This window comes from Eumetopias jubatus, unplaced genomic scaffold, assembly GCF_037043125.1.
Source record: "Eumetopias jubatus isolate StellerSeaLion01/CBP00866 unplaced genomic scaffold, mEumJub1_p1.0 scaffold_5, whole genome shotgun sequence".
NCBI classification, from domain to species: domain Eukaryota; kingdom Metazoa; phylum Chordata; class Mammalia; order Carnivora; family Otariidae; genus Eumetopias; species Eumetopias jubatus.
This window is the reverse complement of record NW_028274811.1, coordinates 109,259,318-109,275,146: the sequence shown is the minus strand read 5'-3', so window position 1 is coordinate 109,275,146 and position 15,829 is coordinate 109,259,318. Positions and strand designations below refer to the sequence as shown.

Below are 15,829 nucleotides of genomic sequence, written 5' to 3'. Positions count from 1 at the left end.
GATTAAACATAACCGAGATTTGGCTCCATTAACCTTGTAGTCAGACATTCTGGTGATGGAAGTGAGTGACATTTATGTTCAAATAAACTCTGCCGTCCATTTACTGTGGCCCCCATTATGTTCAAGAAGGGGGCAGTTAGTACAAAATGCCCAGGAGCTGGTTATAGATTTTCAAGTGACAGAAGATGACTGCGGGGGAGAATTTCCATTTGATTCTCTCAATATTTAGTTTATGAACAAGATGTTCTTTTTAAAGTTCCCTAAAAATGATGAGAAGTTTCTCAACAGTGCGTTAGCTTTTAACCAGTGGTGGGATTTCTCTTAGATGGTATAATGTCCTCTAGTATATATTCTGATTCCATCTGTACCAACAACTTGCTAGACCACTGTGCAAATCAGTAGACCTCTGCAAAAGTCTATAAACTGTGGCTATGGGAAAAGTTAACCTGAGCTTCTCTTTCCAACCAATTAAAACTGTCCACTGGCATTTGCTGCCTGCTTATCATATTTCCCCTGCCTAATTAGCATTCTTGCTGGAGAAAGTCTCTGGTTTTTATTAATTCACGCAGCAAATATGTATTGAGAATCTGATCTGTACCAGGCATTGCTCTAGATGCCAGGCTTCAGGACACATCAGTGAATAAAATAGAAAAGGTCCCTGTCCTCATGGAGCCAATACTCCAATAGGAGGAGGAAGACAAAGGACCAAATGAGTAAAAGAGATTCTCTCAGATAGGGATAAACACTGGAGAAACTTAAACAGGGCACTGAGAAGGAACTGGCAGGACTGGGTGGTGGGATGACATTGGTTTCTTCTAGAAGCAGGACTTCAGACAAGGATTCAAGTACAAGTGGTTTCTTTGGATGCCAATGAGGAATCTGGAAAGTTAGGAAGGGACATGATGGCATCTAGTAAAGGTGCACAATCAAGACACGTACCCCTGCGGGAGCCTGATCCCTTAAGGGACCTCTAGACATTGATGTAGAACAGGTCTCAGAGTTGTCTCCACCCCCGCCCCCCCCCCCCCCCCCCCGCCAACTCTCTCACCTCCAGCCACCGGGGAAAGGAGTCTGGAGTATTTACCTATTAGCTTTCCATCTGTCATTGGCTAAATGCTTCTCTGAGTGTATTAATTCCCATAGGGTACAAGTAATAGGTATTTGCGATTAGTATAGAAACTGAAATATCAGAGGCGCCTGGGTGGCTCAGTTGGTTAAGTATCTGCCTTCCACTCGGGTCATGATCTCAGGGTCCTGGGATTGAGCCCTGCGTCAGGCTCCCTGCTCAGTGGGGAGTCTGCTTCTTCCTCTCCCTCTGCCCCCTACCCCATGCTCTCTCTCTCTCTCTCTCTCAAATAAACAATTTTTTTAAGTGAAATATCAGTGTATAAAGGGGACTGGAAATGAGCAGGGTACTTACTGGCAGCATCTACCACAGGGTGGAAATTGGATCTTTAGGTAAGGGGGCCAGGAAAGACCTCTCTGAAGAGACTGCATGTTGGCTGAGATCCTAAAGACAGACAGGAACCAGCCAGGGAAAGCACACTTCTAGGCAGAGAAAATAGCTAGGACAAAGGCTCTAAGGAAAACTGAGCTTGGGTGACTTATAAAACACAAATAATAAACAATCAGAACTTTAAAGGCACTTGGAGGGGGGTTGAGGGAATATCTCTGAGTCACGAAGTTGTTCATGACTAGATCTTTTAAACAAGGAACTAGATAAGTCAATGAGATATTAAGAGACTTGGACAATGTCATAGGACTTCATTGTATATACTATGCTACATATTTACTTGTTTGTTTATTGTCTAGAATGTAAGCTTCATAAGAGAAGGAACTTGTTTTATTCACTATTAGAATATGCACTAGAGGTTCTCAAAAATGTTTGTTGAATGATGAGTAAAGACTTTCAGAAGACCTTAGTTCTAGTCCATGTTCTGCCATGACTCACTGGATGACTTGGTGATCAATTCTCCCACTTTATCTCGGTTTCTTTATATGGAAAATAGACATAGAATTTCTACCTTATAAAGTCATAAAGTGAAACAAGGCCATAGATATGAAAGTACGTGCACTATGGAATATATTATACAAATACCAGGTTTCCTTTTTAAGTCAAAGGCCTCCTGAATTTGAATGAACTTCACCAAATGGGGAGGAAAGATTTATTCCTGGGAAAGGATCCTTTGTGGATGTTAGAACTGATCAAGCCTCACCCGGTAGAGAAAAGCTAGTGTGTGGTACAGGAAAGAGCACAGAGGGAGGGATTGTCGGAATCCAGACCAGAATCCGACCTCTTCCACAGACTTGCTGGTGACCTTGGGGAGCCCACAGGAGCTTGCTCCTGACGGACTTCAGATTCTTCTTCTCTCAAACGGGTGGGGAATGTGGGTGGTAGATAGTTCCCTCCTTATGTGTCTATTCTGTTCCATATTTGTGGCATCATAGTAACCCCACTCAGTCTGCACCACACACTTGACCTGCATCATGACATTGCTTTTTCTCCCCAACTTCCTAACCTTTGTTATTCAGACAAGAAACCATCAGGCAACTTAGCCCAAGGTAGTTTAACTAAGGGCTGTGAATAGCAGAGCCAGCACTTCAACCCAGGCACAGCTGGCTTCTGAGCAAGTGCTCTCTTAACCACTGTGCTAACTGTATACAAATTAAATGATAACCTTCAGAAGGAAGGGAGGCACACATGTCTCTCCATTCAGCCGGTTTCACCTTATGGAACACAATGGAGATCCTGTGACCCTCTAACATGATTAACTTGATTGATCCAGGCAGCATGTTCTGACTCTTTCCCCTCCTCCCTGCACAGGGTTTCATGGATATTGACTTAAACAAATTCAAGGAGAGTGGAGCAAATGTTACAGGTTTCCAGTTGGTGAACTACACAGACACCATCCCAGCCAAGATCATGCAGCAGTGGAAGAATAGCGATGCTCGAGACCACACCCGAGTGGACTGGAAGAGACCTAAGGTGAAGGGAAGGGCAGCAGACAGCAAAGAACCAACCTGGCCCCTTTCCCTGCCCCAGATTTCTGGGCAGTCTTAGACTTTAGGAAAGGATAGCTTTCTAAAAGGAGCACGCTAAGGAAAATAAATACATAAAAATTAAGGGTATGCTGTAAAGGTTGGACAATCCAGAATGACAATGGTTTAAAAAGATAAATATTTTGTTTTTCTCTTGTGTAAGCAAAATTCAGAAGCTAGCAATCCGGGGCTTGTATAATGGCTTCACAATTGTCAAACACAAGCTTTTTCTGTCTTCTTGTTCTGCTGTCCTCAGGATATGCCAGCTGCCTTATAGCCCAAAATGGCTGCTGAGGATCCAACCGTTAACTCAGTATTCTACCCAACAGGAAAGTGAAAAGGAAAATAAAAAGCACAATGACTTCTTTTAAGAATCCCTTTCAGTAGTCACACAGATCTCTTATTCACTTGCTATTGACCACATCTTAGAAACCTAGCCCTAGCTAGCTCCAGGAGAAGCTGGAAAATGGTGTCTCTATTCTGGGCAGGGCCTCCATGTTGCACAGCTCCAGGAGGGATGCTGCTTGTATTCATTTCTTTGTGGATGGAGCCTTCTTGAGTTGTGCATGGACCTAGCCCTTTATCTGTTCAGCCACATACCCAGCCAAAAATCAGAGAAATCTAAGCAATATCCAGCTCATCTCTGCCTCAGAGCATCAACTCCCAGTTATGCAGGGCATCTCCCTCTCACTCCCCAGCCATGAAGCTCTAAATCCTGCAGCCAAAATCTATTTTGTTTGCTATTCGATAGTGGTTTAGAATAAGGAGACCAGGTAGTTTTTCTTTTCCATGTCAGACCCAATAGTTTGGCAGAGGCTGTGTGGAACACTGTGTTGAGGAATCTGAGGCCAAATTTGTTTATCTGGAGCAAACAGGGAATCCTTGGCAACTTTCTCTTGCCCCTCAATTTCTTTTTGTGAATGGCAAACCATTTAACTGAGATGCTTCTCATCCCACTCTTGCTCAAACTGATTTAGCAATTCAAAAATGAAGATTTATTTCCGATATGATTTCACTCATGTGTGGAATTTAAGAAACAAATGAGCAAAGGGTGGGGGGGGCGGGGAAGAGAGAGAGAGGCAAATCGAGAAAAAGACTCTTAACTATAGAGAACAAACTGAATGGTTACCAGAGGGTGGTGGGTTGGTTGGGGGGATGGGTGATATACGTGATGGGGGTTAAGGAGGGCACTTGTCATAATGAGCACTGGGTGTTGTATAGAAGTGCTGAATCAGTAAATTCTACACCTGAAACTAATATTACCCTGTAGGTTAACTAATTGGAATTTAAATAAAAGCTTAAAAAAATGAAGATTTATTTCAATATGAGCTTAAGCAAACAAAATCACAAATGTGCTTTAAAGCAATGAACAAACCACATACCAGTTAACATGTGAATATTCCACCCAGCTTCCAAAAGATCACGATTATAAAAATAACCAAACGTAATACCTATATTTTTTCTTTTAAAACATGAAAGAATCATAGTCAAAAACTGGAAAAATACTCATACATTCATTCTACAACTCTCTGTTGTGAACTTAAAATGTGCCAGAGAACAAGCTAGGAATGAGGACAAATTAATGAAGAAGACAGACACGAGTTCCAAAGCTAGAAAATAGTGTCCTGGATTGTTAGCCTGCTTTGTCTCATCAATATCTTAGCCCCCTTTTAGGCAAGAGGGGAAAAATTGAGAGTTATCATGAATAAGCATAAGGGGAAAGTGTGCGGGATATAAACCTGCCACTTGTGAGGCACATGTGGAAATAATGAAGAGCTTACCTTTCTTGGATTTTTTTTTCTTTCACTGTCACAAGAGATAGTGGAGCAAATAGTTCCTCTTGGCTCCCAACTGGTGCCTGTGACACAGAGAAAACCAACTGGTTTTCCACGGACTGTATCAGAGCCGTAGATGTGCTGCATTTAATCTACACATTCTTTTTCCAGTTGGAGCAACATTTTAAAATTGCCAGATTGCACACAAAAATCTAGAATTCTGGCTTCCCTTTGAAAGTCATAACTGGCAACACAGAACTCACAACACCGGCTAATGAGGGGGAGCAGCAACCCCCGTCTAAGGCACAGACCCTTCCTGGCTCACCCCTGCCCCAGACTCCCCATGCCCGGCCCACTGCTGGCATTCTCATCACCAGGATGCCCTCTCCCAGACAGAGCTCCCACCTGCCTCCCTATCAGCTCTCTCTGACACCTAACTGTCTCCATTCCTCCCACCAGTACACCTCTGCGCTCACCTACGATGGAGTGAAGGTGATGGCTGAGGCTTTTCAGAGCCTGCGGAGGCAGAGAATCGATATATCCCGCCGAGGGAATGCTGGGGACTGCCTGGCTAACCCAGCTGTGCCGTGGGGCCAGGGGATCGACATCCAGAGAGCGCTGCAGCAGGTGAGGCCAGCAGAGGCTGCCCCTTCTCATGGGAGCCTCGTAGGGGATGGCAGCATCAGTTTCAGGTGGGAGATAGCTATTTAAAAGAAAAGGTAGAGAGCATGCCTAAAGTTTGGACAACCACTGCATTGTGTTGGTGGCTCTTGGCATACATGGAAGCTCATGTAGAATTTTTTTTTTTTTTTGTATGGAATTCATGGGGCACTTAGGTGGCTCAGTTGGTTAAGCAGCTAACTCTTGATTTTGACTCAGGTCATGATTTCAGGGTGGTGGGATCGAACCCAGCATCTGGTCCTCACACGGGGGAGGGGAGTCTGCTTCAGGATATTCTTTCTCTCTCTCTCTCTCTCTCTCTCTCTCTCTGTCTGTCTAAAATAAATAAATAAAGCTTTTTAAAAAATAGTACAGAATTCCTGATAGTGTAAAAACTGTATTTTCTGCTTAGGAATCATGCTGAAAAGGGAAGCCAGTGATTCTGCAGTTGGAAAGGGGACTTGAAATATGTAGGGTTAAAACCCAACCACTTTAGCAGTCTCCTGGAGACTCCTCACTCTTGCCCTGATTTTCTGGATGTCTTCATTACCTTTGCTCTCTGGGCACATTTCATGAGGGCACCCTGACAACATTTCTCAGTACTTGTGATCCTATTTTCTTGCTTCTCAGCATTGTAATCATCAATTTTGTTTGCACAGAAGAACAGTTAAAGAACAGGGATAGAAAATGGTCATGCCCATTCCAATCAATCGGCTATGCAAAGGATTCTTCGGCTGTATAGATTCAACAGGGAAGAGTATAACTATTCAATTAATGAGATGTCTGCTGTGCAAGCAGGATGAGACAGTGGTACACATGGGCGTGTATTTAACATTCTTGGTTTGGAAGCTTCTGGGAGCTTGCCCTCAGCTTTATCACTCTCAGAGCTCCTGGAAGTCTCTTGAAGTCTCTAGAAACACCTCAAGTCCAGGCTGTGATTCTTGAACTACAGGTGGATAGATAGCACCATATGATGCTTCTGATGCCTCCTGATAGAAAGGCTGTATTTCCAGAGGGGACCAGGCAAAAAGGGTTGTGCCAACTCAAAGGAATGTCAGAGTATCAGGCACAGTGGCAAGCCAGCACCAGCAAAATATTCAGATGCAGAGGCCACTCATGACCCACCTCCGCCCCATCCAGTGGACTTGCCTGGATAAGACCAGTTTTACTTTTAAGACTACATTCAACAGAAGGTGAATTGGGGCTCCCAGGGGAGGAGGTGAGCATTTTTGAATGAGGGAGAAATATAGAACAAAATGTACAGCCATCCCCATTTGTTTTCCAACCACACATGCGCAGCTCTAGCAATTTTCACAACCTGGAGAAAGAGATGAGAAAGGAACATCACCAGCTGTTCCTCTGCTCAGATGAGGTTCCTTTACATGGAGGAGAATATGTCGTTCTGTCCTCTGGAATGAAGTTAAGCAGCAGCCCTGTGACTACAGGAGGAACATGCTAAGGGGTCTGCCAGCAGCCCTTTCTGCCCTCCCCTGTCTCCATGTAGGGTGGTACCTTCACTGGGCAGCAATAGCAGACATTGGGCAGCGACCAGATGATGGCCAAAGATGCAGCATCCGCCTTCTGGCTTATTTAAAATGCTCTTCCAGACTCCACAGTCGAGACAGATTCTGTTTGCAATGTGAGACTGGTTTCAGAAGGTCCCAGGGACTTGCCCTTAGCTTCACCACACTTCCAACTCCTTTGCCTCTCCCATATTAATGCCGTCCCTGTCAGGAGGATATCCTGACACCACCATGACAATGACAAAGCCTAGGAGGCAATGTGGGTGGCAAGAAGGGCTCTGAATCAGGAGGCAAGAGAGCTGAGGTCCAAGTCCAGCTGGGCCCCTGGCTCTCTGAGTGACCTTGAAGTACTCATTCAGATTTCCTACACACTTCCCTTTCTTTATCCATGAAAATAAGAAAGAGAGACCACTCCCAAGTTTCAAATGGCTCCAAGCATTCTAAGCATCTTCTTCTCTCTTACGGTCTAAAGCACGTCTTTCTGATAGTCAAGTATACTCAATCTTCTGCTTCTGTCTTCAGTGGGGCTTGGGAGGAGGCAAGTGCCTTAGTCAAAAGTATATAACCTCTTTTATATTGTCTTTGAGTCAAGACATGTGTCTGCCTCCCTGGCAGCCAGTCAGCTGCTCCCTGAGAGCCTGTTGTATGTGCTCGTCTGGAGCCAAGTACTGGAGATAAAGAGAAGGCAAGACCTACCCCCAAGAAACTCTCTTCAGCCTCTATTGGGGGGTAGCATGGGTGGGGGAGAACTAGCCACAAACATGAAACCCCAACATTCTGATCCTAAGATCAGCTGTTCAAATGGATTCCTTTTTAAATCTTTGTTAAGAATCTATAATCACCAAAAATGAACAATTGGGACTTCATCAAGATAAAAAGCTTTTGCACAGCAAAGGAAACAGTCAACAAAACCAAAAGACAATCAACAGAATGGGAGAAGATATTTGCAAATGACATATCAGATAAAGGGCTAGTATCCAAAATCTATAAAGAACTTATCAAACTCAACACCCAAAGAACAACTCATCCAATCGAGAAATGGGCAGAAGACATGAACAGACATTTTTCCAAAGAAGACATCCAAATGGCCAACAGACACATGAAAAGGTGCTCAACATCACTCGGCATCAGGGAAATCCAAATCAAAACCTCAATGAGATACCACCTCACACCAGTCAGAATGGCTAAAATTAACAAGTCAGGAAACGACAGATGTTGGCAGGGATGCGGAGAAAAGGGAACCCTCCTACACTGTTGGTGGGAATGCAAGCTGGTGCAACCACTCTGGAAACAGTATGGAAGTTCCTCAAACAGTTGAAAATAGAGCTACCATACTATCCAGCAATTGCACTACTGGGTATTTACCCCAAAAATACAAATGTAGTATCTGAAGGGGCACCTGCACCCCAATGTTTATAAGCAGCAATGTACACAATAGCCAAACTATGGAAAAAGCCAAGATGTTCATTAACAGATGAATGGATAAAGAAGATGTGGTGTGTGTGTATATATATATATATATATATATATATATATATATATATATAATTAAGCAGCCATCAAAAAACCCCCGAAATCTTGCCATTTGCAATGACGTGGATGGAACTAGAGGGTATTATGCTAAGTGAAATAAGTCAGTCAGTCAAAGACAATTATCACATGATCTCACTGATACGAGGAATTTGAGAAACAAGACAGAGGATCATAGGGAAGGGAGGGAAAAATGAAACAAGACGAAACCAGAGAGGGAGACAAACCACAAGAGACTCTTAATCTCAGGAAACAAACAGGGTTGCTGGATTGGAGGGGGGTGGGAGGAATGGGGGGGCTAGGTGTTGGACACTGGGGAGGGTATGTGCTATGGTGAGCACTGTGAATTGTGCAAGACTGTTGAATCACAGACCTGTACCCCTGAAACAAATAATAGATTATATGCTGATAAAAAAAAAAAGAATCTACAATGACAAAAATTTATTGATGAATGAGACCTTAGAGATTACAGACTTCCATTTTCCCTTACTTTATAGATGAGGCAGCTGACCCACAATGGGCAGTGACTCATCCAGGGTCACACAGCGGCTGAGCAGCAGAGGCTGGAGGAGACTCCCATCCTGTCCCAGGCTCCTCCTCTGCCTCAGGCCTGTCCTGTGACCCCCTGTGCCTTTGCTTGTACATATTGAGCTCCAGGGCCTTTCACACAGTCATGGCCACTGTCAAGACATTTCACCTTCTAGACCCATCCCTTGAAATATCATGCCACTGGGAAGCAACTGTGTGCCCACAATAGGTGAGGTAAATCCGACTGACACTCAGTCCATGGGTTGAGCGCTTAGGTCTCTGCTGCCCTAACCAATGGCTTTCAGGCCACACATTGGGAAGAGGCCTGTAGTGTTCAACTTGTGTGAGAACTGGGATGCATGTGACTTAGGTCTGAAGGAATAAGCCCATTATTCTAAAAATAATGCTACTGACAGCTCTGATGTGTTGAGGGCTTCCTATGTACATGAGGTTCTCAACATACTTTACGTTTGATCTCATTAAATCCTCACTACAATACTTGGAAGTAGCTAGTTTTATTAATTGTGCTTTATCAATGGAGAAAATGAACTTCAGAGGTATTTTTTTTAAATTTCCCAAAATTACATAGCTGGGTTAGTGGTGAAACAGTAAAACTGGAACTCCAACCCCCATCAACCTGCTACCTCACTGTGTGTACGTAACTGCTCTGATGTCTCGGAGGTCCAGCCCAGGAGGGGAGACACAGGGCTATGGCCCAGCCAGCAATAGCACATGGTCTTGAGTAGTATCTGGGCATCCCCATAACCCTCACCCTGCTGTAATTTCCTCAGCAACAGAGTGAAGATAATCAGCCTCCTGCCTGCCCTGTGGCTGACAGCCAGGGACCTGTTCAGAATAGTAATGAGCCCACGTCCTGGAAACCTCCAGTGCTCCAGGAAGGAGTGGACATTAGGGTGCCCATAAGTCAGCTTCTGGCTGGCAGAAAAGATCCAGCTCCCCAAATCAGGCTCTTAGCGTTTGGATGTCATAGGCCCATTGAGGATATGATTTTTAAAAACTCTGGACTCCTTTTCCCAGAAAAATGCACAGATGTAGATACCTGTATTTTTGTATGACCAGGAGTCAGGGGACGATGTATATCCTAGAAGCCCATCCCAGGACTTCAGATGAAGAATATCTGCCCTACATAATAATCAGACCTCTTAGTCTTTGTGTTTGCAATCCGTTAGCCAGTGATCAAGCTTATCAAGGTGAAGGTATTCTCAGCATTTTGCCAGGTGAGATCTGGGGTGGTGTGGGCAATAGGGGTGTAAGACACAGTTCCTGCCTTTCAGGACTCAAGACCTACTTTTGAATAGAAGACAAACTTGAGAAACACTAGCTATAAAGGTGTAGATTAAGGGCTAAATAACATAGCCAAGCTCTCAGTCCTCTGGATGGTCACAGCAGAATGCCTTGACTGAGGAATGTGGACATCAGCAAGGCTTCCTGTAAGAATGGGACTGGGGCTTTAAATAAGGTGATCATATAATTTATCATCAAAACTGGGACATTTACGAGTGAAAGAGAAAGCTATTATCAGTTATTCCAGAACAAGAGATGTAGACTGGAACTGTCCCAAGCCAACGGAGACTGATGGTCATGAAAGCCTTAAAGGAAGGATAAATTCAAACAAAGAGTGAATTGGGCTTTGGAGGGTATGGGAAGAGATATAAACGATATCCAGCAAGAGACTAGAGTCAGCATGCAAGCAAGGACTTGTGGGCATCATGCTTGGCTGTTAGGGAGTTAGGAAGAGAAGAGCTAGGTTCTCACCATGGCTCCACCAAGTTCTAGCTTGAAGATCTTGGACTAACTGCTCAACTTTTCTGGCTTTGATTTCCTCATCTCCTAAATGTATGTAATCGTCTTAGCACTGCCTGCCTCATTGGCTTGTCACAAGGCTCTAAATAAATAAATAGATAGATAGATAGATAGATAGATAGATAGATAGATAGATAGATAGATAGAAAAAAGGAAGAAGAATGTATAAGCTTCTTTGAACATGGGGGCAACTGAATGAGATAATTAAGGCCAAGTTATTCTTCCCATTGTGCAGGTGGAAAAGTGGGAGCTCAGAGGGGTCCTGAGACTTGCCCTGGCCAGAGTAAACAGAATGTGGTCCACCGGGACCTAGTCCCCAGGCCCCGATTTCCTGCCCCCAGTGGGCACTCAGGAGGAGGGGCCATGAGGATGAGATCCACCTGAAGGCAGCCACAACGAGGTTACAGAAGCCCTGGGTCCAGAGCATCTCTGCTGTCTCCCCCAGGAATACGGGGCAAAGAAATCTGCAGTGTTGATGCCTCAAACAGTGGAAACACCACCTGGCACTCCTCTGGCACCGGGCAGGAAAGAAAAGTTGTCCTTTAGCATCTCATTGGCGGTAGACTCTGAGCTGGCGCCCAATACCACTTGCAGGAAACCACGGCTAATTCTCTGTTTTTCACAGAGGAAGCTGGCAGGATGGCGGCGGGAGTTTCAGCAAGCAAGAACTCAGTCTGACTCCAGTCTCCCTCGGATGGGTGATGGGGGCGATGAGGGCCAAGAATCTCAGCCCTGATGGATAGGACAGCAGTTTCCTGATTTGCCCAAAGTGGACGTTTCTGAGAAGCTGCTGCTTCTGACTCTAAGTTCCGACTGTCCACATAAATGGTGTGGGGCTGAGCCATTCAGTTGACCTCTCCTTGCTCTGCCATCATGGAAGGGTGATTCTGGGACATCTCTTTTCCCATCCTTTGATCTGTTTCAGTGTGTATAAAGTCTTAGCTTCTCCAACTAAATGGTAAGAGCCTCCAGCTGCCCCAGACCTCTCATGACTTACTGTAAATCCTGAACCCAAGTGCCATGAGCTCCAAGTCTCAATAATCCTATCTGTAAAATGGACAAAATAATGGCCGCTCTCGCTCCTTACTGGGTTTCTGTGAACGTCAAATATACATCTTCCTGTGAAAACACGTGACAGTGCAAGAGTCCCTCAGGTAGGGGGCCTAGAATTCCACTATTGATGATTTTTTTGGAAACCGAGAAAGGCTTGTAAAAATGACAGTGACAAGACCTCCCTTTGTGCTGAGAGAGTTCCCTGCTCTGAGATAACAGCTTAGCAGACTCAAGGCTTCAACATTAAAGTCATCTTATTTGCCCATACATGACCCACCCTATGACCCCACATAGTAGCAACCATCCTTGTCATCCTCACATTCAAATAATATACACTTTATATGGAACACTCGTGTCCAGGGAATACGCGAAGCACTTCCATTCTTTGAGGAGGAAACCAAGAAACAGTGGGGCTCAGTGACCTGCTCACGGCCACGTCATTAGGCATGACCAGAGCATAGCCAGGGAAATGCCCACCAGAAACAGCGGGTGGCGGTGGTAGGCACAGAGACCATACTGCTGTGCACATTTCAGAGCCTAGCAAGACAACATTGTCCCCTGTTTGAGAGGCCACGTGGCATCATCAGTGAAGATACTGGAATATAGCAGAAGCCCTGGATTTTAGGCCTGCCTTTAACCCTGAAAAGTCTTAAGTCTAGAGCAAATCAGTTTACCTTCCAGAGGTTTGGTTTCTCCCGCGTAAGGGAAGATCATCTCTAAATGACATACCTCAGGAGTTCCTGTACATGGAGATGAATAGGCATGAAAGTGCTTCGTAAACATGAAATACTTGGCAAATGGTGGTAGTTATTATCGCCACTATTACTAACAATAAATAACAGCTGGCCTTCATTGAATACTCACCATGGGGCCAGCATTAATCATAAAAATCTCATTTAATCCTTAAGTCAATCAGAGAAAGACATGTATCATATGACCTCGCTGATATGAGGAATTTTTAACCTTGGGAAACAAACTGAGGGTTGCTGGAGTGGTGGGGGGTGGGAGGGATGGGGTGGCTGGGTGACAGACATTGGGGAGGGTATGTGCTATGGTGAGCGCTGTGAATTGTGCAAGACTGTTGAATCACAGATCAGTACTTCTGAAACAAATAATGCAATATATGTTAAGAAAAAAAAAAGAAGAAGAAGATAGCAGGAGGGGAAGAATGAAGGGGAGTAAGTTGGAGGGGGAGACGAACCATGAGAGACGATGGACTCTGAAAAACAAACTGAGGTTTCTAGAGGGGAGGGGGTTGGGGGGATGGGTTAGCCTGGTGATGGGTATTAAAGAGGGCACGTTCTGCGTGGAACACTGGGTGTTATGCACAAACAATGAATCATGGAACACTACATCAAGAACTAATGATGTATGGTGATTAACATAACAATAAAAAAATTTAAAAAATCTCATTTAATCCTTAAGACAACCTTAAGACATAGTTAACTCTTAATTGGTCCCATTAAACAAATGAGGAAACTGAGTCATAGAAATATTACACAGTTTATACTAACATGCCATACTGATAATTGGTATGATACGTGAGACCAGGGCCAAAGCACAGATGCCCATTTGGATCGTTAATGACACCCCTCCTTCTGTTTGGGAAAATCGGTCATCTGTACACGTGTCTCAGTCTGCTTTCCCAAATGAGTTACATAAACCAGTACTTGGAACCGAGTGAATGGGAAAGCCAGAGATGGGCAAGAGATGACCAAGGTGAGAAAGCAAACTTGCTGACATTGCAATGGCTCCCTTCCTCTTAGTTTTCCCAGGAGGATCTGTGTTTTGTTTTCTCTCTGAAAGGCAAAGCCAGCCTAGACTTTTCCAGAGTGAGGATTTTTCCCTATTTCATCTGAGAGAGTGAAGAGCTTGTTGTATAATTTGTTCAGTGCTCTGTGCCTGTCATGGCCTCCCCACTGAGACTCCACACCAGAAGGTGATGAGAGGGTCATCCTCAGAGCTGTCAGTCTCCCTCCTTCCCTCCGTCCCTCCCTCTCTGTCTCTCTCTCTTTCTGCTCCCCTACCCTTCTCTCAAATACATACACACCCCAACTATTCTTATACCTTCTGAGGGCACAGGAGCTGGTCAGTCGGAAAAAGATAAAACCCTGTTAAGTCTTCCTTTTGAGCTATTTGAAGGGAGAAATAAACAGTGCAGGGTCATAGGGCCGGGTTCCTGTTGGTGACAGGTAGACACTCATCTCACTGGCCTTAGGTCAGACTGATCTGAGAACACATGGTGGTGGGTCACCATTAGAGAATGTGCTTTCTTGTACCTGAGTAGATGACATACAGCAAGACTCATCCTTCACCGGAGGGTGGACCTGAGTGAGATTTATTGGTCATCTCCAGAGTGCAGGCTCTTAAATCCCACATGCTGACCACTTGACCTTCTATATGATCTTGAAGATGTGAGGCCACGAAAGTTTGATCTGACTCATTTTTGGAAAAGAAAGCCCATGCGGCATATTTGGGGTTGAATGCAAATTTTGTTTTAACCAGCTGAGACTTGTTTAAAGCCCCGCATGCTCTGGTCTTAACATGAAGACAGGGCTGGAATTTTGGAAACTGGAGGCTTAGGTGAATCATCCAAGGTCACTCCGCTTCCCAGGGTCAAATTCAAGTCTCCCAGGTCTTCGGATTCCCAAGTTTTTATTCCCCAGCCTCACACGGGAACTAAGAAACCATATTCAAGCCTAGCCTGAGGCATCGTAAGGCTGGCTTCTTCTCCTGACTCCCCAGGGATGGCACACTGGTCCCTTTCCTTCACAGACCTCCTTCTGTTTCTCCACAAAAGGCATGTGTCTGCAGGGCGGTGCCGCCCATGGTGTGGTCATGATGGGGGTGTTCTATTAGGGATGGTGCAGAGATTTCTTCTCAGAATCTACTTTGATCCATGGTTACTGTTTGCTTAAGGCAACAGATGAACAAGGTTTTCAGGATGAATCTCAGTTTGGTTGGAAAGAGAACTGTGCTCTGATGGCGCTGTCTGCTGTGGGCAAGGGAGTAGCGAGGTTTTATGGTAGCCATATTAGTCCAAGACCTCATCCCATGTAAACTTCTCAGGTTGTGGACTTTCACTTCAGCAGAAAAAGTAAACAAGTAGGATTGGGACTTCTGAGTTCATGGTCACTACTTGGTTTCCTTTCCAGGTGCGGTTTGAAGGCTTGACAGGAAACGTGCAGTTTAATGAGAAGGGACGCCGGACCAACTACACTCTCCATGTGATTGAAATGAAGCATGATGGCATCCGAAAGGTAAAGGCCACCTTTGCTTCCATTTCACAGGAAGGAGAGGGCTGGGCGAAGCAGAGGGTCAGAGTGGAGGGCCTTGTGAGCCCATCTTTCCTGGACTGGATCTGCTTAAAGAGACTCAGGCAACAAGGATTCTAGACTCAGCTCTGCCACTAACCAGCTGGGACTTTGGGCAAGTCAGTTCCTTTCTCTGGGAATTAATTCACCTGTCTGCAAAATGGAGATAAAAATCTCTACCTTTGTCCAGGGTACTAGTGAAGATCCAAAGGGTGGGAAAGTACTTTGAAAATATAAAGTGATAGGTGTGTATGAAATGCTACTGCTTTCCCTGAGGGATTCTGAAGAACTTGAGAATGATGGTTATTGATGAAGTTAAACCATTTTCTCCTGATCCACACTTGATCACATCTACTCCATTTCCCCATGAAAGGAGTTAAAAATATGTGTGTGCATTTATGTATTAATATATAGTATATATGCATATTAATTTTTAGAATACATTCAAATCCTTGGAAAAGCATTCACAATTTTACCAGACCCTGTGTTCTCTGGCCTTTGCCAACTTCTCCACCCTTGACCTTGGACACCACTCTCTTCCTCTCATGACTCCAGTCATTCTGATCGACTTTCATTTCCTTGA

General features: G+C 44.7%; 1 protein-coding gene across 3 annotated transcripts in view; it reads left to right on the top strand.

Annotated features, from left to right (window-relative positions):
- The window catches only part of GRIA1 (glutamate ionotropic receptor AMPA type subunit 1), a 306,924-nt gene that overhangs the window by 183,432 nt on the left and 107,663 nt on the right, over window positions 1-15,829 (top strand). For all 3 annotated transcript variants that reach the window (XM_028106558.2, XM_028106561.2, XM_028106560.2), the window contains exons 6-8: window positions 2,825-2,986; window positions 5,274-5,441; window positions 15,088-15,192. In XM_028106558.2, the coding sequence (XP_027962359.1) occupies window positions 2,825-2,986; window positions 5,274-5,441; window positions 15,088-15,192 (435 nt within the window). The remainder of the gene's footprint in view (window positions 1-2,824; window positions 2,987-5,273; window positions 5,442-15,087; window positions 15,193-15,829) is intronic.